Consider the following 6,634-nt stretch of genomic DNA (forward strand, 5'->3'; position numbering starts at 1 on the left):
CACAGGCCGGGCGACCCCCGAGCCCCGCCCCCGGTGCACCGTGAGCCCGTGCGGGGCTGCTGAAACTTCCATGGGTGTTACAGCCCTGGGTGCCTGCTTCGAGCCTCTGGTTTGATCCTGCGGTTTCCCCCTTCCCCGGGGCTCACAGCCCTGACAGCCCCTGGGCAGCCACTTCCCTCACCTGCTGTGGGTTGACGTGACCTCCCCAGGCTTCACCGGACCCTGCTCCTGACATCCCTGCCTTCCCAAAGTGTTCCCCTGGCAGGTGGTCCCTGTCCACCTCTCTCCTGCATCCCCTCCTGGAGATTAAACTCCCAGGAACTCTCTCCTGCATCTCCTCCAGGAGATGCCTTGCCTCTTCCAAACCCACAAGAGCAACCCTTGACAGTTTTACCATGCACCTTATTGTTGTTTTGCATATTTATCAGTATTTATTATTATTATTTTCCTTCCTTTCTTTAACCGTGGTGTAATTGTGTTTCTATGCTTTCCTATTAGGTGGCAGTCTTGAATCTCCTCATTGAACAGTATGGTACGCACTGGTTGGAAAGCTGTAGAGGAGCTAGTGCAGATTTCCAGAAGTCCCCAGGAATAGCACCACTAGCAAAAGGTTTGTATGGTGTGTGTGTGGGATGCTGGTCCCGTGGTGCCTCAGCCCGACTGTAGATCTTTGAAACTTAGCCACAGCAGAAGGCCTTGGGGTTTGACATAACTGCCTCGAACAAGTTTGTGAGGTCTTTTTGGATGGCTTGAAGGCTTCTAGGTTCCCTGATTCCTGGAGAAAAGTGGTACTGTGTGGTTGGTTTTGTGCACTGAAATACATGCATTCTGCTCTGTAAGTCCTTCTTTGCTCATCTTATTCATTTCATTGCTTTGCAAATCTCAGCCTCCATGTTTTCATAGGCAAGCAGAGAGACAAAATTGGATTCAGGCTTGGGTTCTAAGGCAAGTTCTTTGCACAAGAAGGATGGAGGTCTTTATTTTCAGGTTCCCTTGCAAGCCAGTTTCCAGGCAGCTTTGACGTAATTTTGTTTGATATACTTTTTCTGTTTGTTACTTGAGAACGGAAATAAATGGTATTTAGTAAAAATCTTAAATGTGTGTCATTTAAAATTCACTTCTGTTGGCAAGATACTTACTTGATCTTCTCTAGAATCGGGGTCCAGTTTTTCTTTATTTTGAGAAATTGTCGCTTAACGTATGACAAGTTTAAGATACAATTTTGTGGAGAAATACTTGAGTAGAGACTTGTGCTCTCATAATAACAAAGAGCATAAACTAGTCTTTTATAGGACTTGGATGTACACAACAGCTTCTGAAAATGCAAGGTTCCTTGCAAGAAAAGCCTATTTTGTAATGCTGCAGATACCTCAGATTTATTTTGTCTTGTATTTTAAAACACTGCTGTGTTTGAAGACATGCATAGGTATTCAAGAGTGAGAATGGAAAAGTCGAGGGCGATTGGCAAGGTTATTTTTCTCTATATAAAACTTGAGCATTTCAGGTTATGGATGAAGTGTCTTCCTTTGGGAAGGATTTATGTGCCAGAAATTTTGAGAGCTGAGTGGTGCCTAGCTCTCTCCCAGCTGGCACAAGTTTTCCCACCCAAAGGAAGAGAAAATTTCAGGTCCAAGCTCTGCCAACTGCAGTAATCTGTGATGTTTCAAAAGTCCTTATCAAGCACTGGTGATTTGAAGCATATGGATAATCTTCTGGCCTTCCAGGGACTCAACGCACAGCTCCCGTACCTTGCTGAGGGATGTGATTGTGAGTTATTGCACAGCCCTCTGTGGATGTTCATATTTGTGGTTTAATTTAAGAATGAGAACAAGTTTAAGCTAAACCACAGTGAGCCACTCTTAAGCCAAGTAAATCTCCGCAGAGTGTTTTGCAGTAGATTAACCAAAGCAACACCTCTGGGGCTCGTCTGTAGGCATGGCTGAACTAAAGCTCAAAGACCAGTATGTCCTCCTGTTTCGTGCTGCAGTCATTTCTCCTGGCCCAGCTCTGTAAATTGTTCCCTGTACCAGCAGTCTGGCAGGAAGGGTTGCACTTTGTTTGGTTTTTAATGTGACACTTGACAAACTTTTAAACCCGATTGTAAATAATGAAAGCAGCCTTAAATCAGTGGCCTTTTGGGAAGGTATCAGACAGCTTCTTTCTCTCCTTCTGCTTTGTCCCAGGGTCCTCCTCTCTGCCTTCACCTCAGCTCCCAGCTCTTTCCCCTTCTTCTGGGCTTTTCCCACCCTCTCAGTCTCCCTGTCTTGCTTCTGGCTTTGGCAGTGTTGATGCAGCCCAAGTCAAGTGAGTGTGGCAGCATCTACCTTACCTGTAGGTGCTTCTTGCCAAGTAGTAACTGGTGCTCTGCTACTTCAGTTGATGCTTTTGTTTTGTTTTGTTTTTTTCCTCCCCTGCATACAGCATACATCAGTTCACATACATTTGGGGTTTAAATTGATCATGTATTAAAAGCGTGGCTTATTAAATATTTGGGAAGTCTATATATTGCACCAACTTGAAAATATTTTGATTAAAGAGGGGAAAAGCAGTATCCTGACAGTAGCAAACACAAATGTTAAAGTAATTCTGTGCTGTCAGTTTTCATTATGCATCTCATCAGAGCTTGATGATTGCTGTCGTAGGTCTCTGTGGCAAGCATCTAAGTCCTCACTTCCCTTCTGGAGGGCTTATAAAGACAGAGCTGGCTGGGAACTCTGTTTCTTACTATGATTTGGATACAATCTTTTATTCTTCTGTCTTTGGGCAGTTTTCCCTCGCATCGTTACCTAATTAAGGATTGCCCCTGTTTCAAATAAATCCTGCTTGGTTTACCATGCTTTGAGCTGCTGTATTAAATTTTTTCCTGAAGACTTCTAGTATCTAAATTGCTCTGGGTTGGGAGTCATCTCACTTTCCAGGCCTATTTCTCTTAGGCCACCTGTTTGCCCCTGCCTTTTTTACTTGAAGGAGGACTGAATTCTTCAGATGTGACAGTCTGTGGAGAAACAGGCAGCAATTGTTGCCTGTTAGCTCTAGAAAAAAAGCCCAACCAAACAAAAAAGAAAACCTGTAGTAATGTACTTGTGAATCTTCTCTGTCAAGGCTCATGACAACAGTTGCTTTTGGAGTAGTGGTGCATCTGGCAGGTTGAAAAGATGTCCCGTGCGTGAGCTTGGTGTCACTTGCCATGGCAGGGGGCTTGGAACTACATGATCTTTAAGGTACCTTCCAACCCAAACCAGTTTGTGATTCTTTGATTTTATGAAGGGTCATGTTTGAACCAGCTCTGTTCTCGGGAAATCTGGTAGAAGGGGATGCTGTCTCCTGCCTTGTTACCTGAAGCACCAGGAGCAGCCCTGCCCGCAGCATGGAGAGGATGGGTAATGTTGCAGGACAAGAGTGAACAGCCCATGTCACTTGTCACTTGCCCGCTGCCAGCTTGAGCAGGATGGGACCTGAGCTTTTGCTGATCCTCCAGGCACAGCTAGGGCAGGAGAGGTTCATTCCCTGCGATGCCCTGCAAAACAGCGTTGTTGTGTCAAAAGCTGTGTTGAAAAAGCTGGGCTGGTATCTTTGTGTCTAGTCAGTCTTGGAATAGTTGAAGTGGGAGTCGAAATGTCTGCAGCAGATGTTTCTAGCCTCTGTGTTAGCATTTTGGGCAGTTGTGGTTTTTTGTCACATATTTATGCAAATGAGTCTTCCTTGGGGGAAATGTACTTGACAAAGTTCTTTGTTGTTTTTTTTTTTTTTCTTTTTAATTGCAGCTTTCATCATGGGGGACATGAAAACCCCAGATTTTGATGACCTCTTGGCTGCTTTTGACATCCCTGATCCAACTAGCCTTGATGCCAAGGAAACCATCCCGTCAGCTGGGGAGGAGAACGAGAATCACCTGAAGTCATCAGGAATCTGCATAGATGAAAACGTGTCCTTATCTCATTCTTTACCTCCCTCTGATGCTCCTGTTGTGAGTGTGATAGTGAAGAACACAAGTCGCCAGGAGTCCTTTGAAGCAGAAAAGGAGGGGAATCACCTCGGGACTGGTCTGCTACACAACGGGTTTCGTGGGTCTGATCTGCCATCGGAGGCTCACACTTTAGTGCATAATTATGGCAAGTTTGAGTCAACTTTTATTAATGGTGACAGCTCAAGAAGTTACTGTGATAAACTGGATCAGTCCAGATCGGAGCCTTTGCCAACGTTCAGTCAGTTTAGCCCGATTTCCAGCCCTGAACCAGAGGATGCATTCAAAGAGAACAGTATTGGTGATAAACCCAAACATGCCCAAACTCCGTATTTTCCACCACCTTCAATGTATCTCCCAACAGGAGCTTCAGTACTAGATCATCTTAGGAAGGTACCAGAGCCTGAATTAAGCATGTTTGATCAATACTGTAAAAAGGAACAGAAGATGGAAATCCACTGCCACCCAGAGACTAGGCTGGAAATGAGCAGGAGAGAACAAGACAAAGCGACGGAGAGGTTTGTGGAGTCAGGCAAGGACTTGGTAGATACCAATAGCTTTCTTGGAGAAGGCTTGGTGTTTGGAGACCTCCCTCACAGTAATTTAGGAGAAAGTAAGGGCTCTGTGCCCGAGCTGAACATGTCTTCGTCAGTACCGCCTCGCCAGAGGTTAAAGCCAACTCATTCAAAGTTGTCATCCTGCGTGGCGGCGTTAGTAGCTCTTCAGGCCAAAAAGGTTGCGTGTATTCCAAAAGGTGATCAGCCAAACCTTACCAAGGAACCTGGTCCTTTTAAAGATGGGATGAAGGGGAGTCCAAAAATGCCCAAGTCGCCAAAGAGTCCCCGAAGCCCCTTAGAGGTGGTGAGGAAGGCCAGCAAACAGCCTGAGAGTCCTCCAAGTGTGTGCAGTGACAGCAGTGGGAAAGGCTCTCCTTCCATGGCAGCCGGCTCTCCGCCAGCTATTCCAAAAGTTAGAATAAAGACTATCAAGACATCCTCTGGTGAAATTAAAAGAACTGTAACTAGAATTTTGCCAGAAAACGATGAGTTGGGCAAACCTTCAGAAGAGTCGCCTGTAGAAACCTCATCTGCCGAAGAGTTTATCAAATCTTTCCCGTCCCCTGACACTAGTGCAGTTATGGAAAGCGAGGCTAGCAAGAATTCAACCAAAAATGGGGCTGCTGTGGCTATCCAGCTGTCAAACGTAGCGAGTCCTTACGCAGATGGTATGAAAACAGATATTGCTGCAAACACCATGTGTACTGTGTCCTTATCTCCGCTGCCAAACTGTGGCAGCAGTGCCATAAAAGTTGGCATTAAGAGGCAGCAGCAGGGTATCGTGGTGCAGCCGTCCAACGTGACCACTTCTAGCCTTCTTCCCAAAGCTGTGCACTTGGCAAATCTCAACTTGGTCCCACATAGTGTTGCTGCTTCTGTTACGGCAAAGTCATCCGCACAGAGGCGAAATCAGCCTCAGGTGACACAGATGTCCGTGCCGCTGGTGCACCAAGTCAAGAAAGCTGCACCCATCATTGTGGAGGCGTTTAATAAAGTACTACAGAGTGCCAACCCGGTGCCAATATATACTCCAAACCTTAGCCCTCCGCCTGACACCAGTATTAATTTACCTGCCTCTGGGTATTGTTGCCTGGAATGTGGGGACTCTTTTGCCTTAGAGAAAAGTCTGACTCAACACTATAGTAGACGAAGCGTTCATATTGAAGTCATGTGCACTCAGTGTTCAACTATGCTTCTTTTTTTTAATAAGTGTAGCTTGCTTAAACATGCCAGAGATCATAAGAGCAAAGGATTTATCATGCAGTGTTCACAGCTGCTAATGAAACCAATTTCCTTAGACCAAATGTTTTCACCTTCTCCTACAAGCTCTTCAGCCTCTCCGGCTCCTGAGACTTTGCACTCGCCCTCTCCTTCGTGTAAGCCCAGTGCTGCTTCGGGAGGTGGGGCTGGAATTTCTGCTAACACTCAGCCAGCCTTGCCTCTCTATACAGACCCGTTGACACTAATCCGTCATGGACTTAAGTGTTTAGAGTGTAACAAGCAGGCACAGGATTACGTTGCTTTAGCAGCTCATTACCAGAGAACCTCAGAAGATAATGTGAGACTGGTAAGTCATCATTTTAATGTTATTAGTTAAATCTCTGAGTTTAAAGAGATTGTCCTCTAGGGGGGAAAAAATAGGCATCGTAGGAGCAAATGAGTCGCTTTGCCTTAAAAATTGCTTGTGGGGACAATTTGGGATATGCATGAGCCCAGATGTGTGCGCATGAAGAGACATTTAGTGTTGCTTGTGTGCCCTCTTTTTACCCTTTTCAAACAAAAGAGTAGGAAGTGGACTATGGAGGTCCTTGAGCATCAAAGGAAGGTGTTGGAGGTAAAGATCACTTAGATGAGGTGTGCAGGAGCACTGTAGGGGAGGACCAACAGAGTGTTACCTGAAACAGGTTTTTATGCTCTAAGCATGGCTAGAGGAGATCTAACAAAATTTAATTTTACCTTTCCTAGAACTTGTGCCAAAATCTTCCATGTAATACTTTGAACATTGGGTGCAGGTTTTACTTGTAACACGGTAAAGTGTATATTGGGACCAGAATAGGGGAGAGGTGAACAGTGTGGTACATGGAGCTGGAGGCTGGTTTTGCCCCTTTGGGTG

General features: G+C 45.5%; 1 protein-coding gene across 1 annotated transcript; it reads left to right on the forward strand.

Annotated features, from left to right (window-relative positions):
- Window positions 1–503: 503 nt before the first annotated feature.
- ZNF592 (zinc finger protein 592) lies at window positions 504–6,088 on the forward strand (the record flags this gene model as incomplete). Its single annotated transcript, XM_010163040.1, has 2 exons — window positions 504–610; window positions 3,765–6,088. A coding segment is annotated over exon 2 (2,316 nt), but the record flags the coding sequence as incomplete, so codon positions are not given.
- Between the last annotated feature and the right edge of the window lie 546 nt (window positions 6,089–6,634).

The sequence above is a fragment of the Antrostomus carolinensis genome, unplaced genomic scaffold (genome assembly GCF_000700745.2).
Source record: "Antrostomus carolinensis isolate BGI_N321 unplaced genomic scaffold, ASM70074v2 scaffold10862, whole genome shotgun sequence".
Classification (NCBI taxonomy): Eukaryota; Metazoa; Chordata; class Aves; order Caprimulgiformes; family Caprimulgidae; genus Antrostomus; species Antrostomus carolinensis.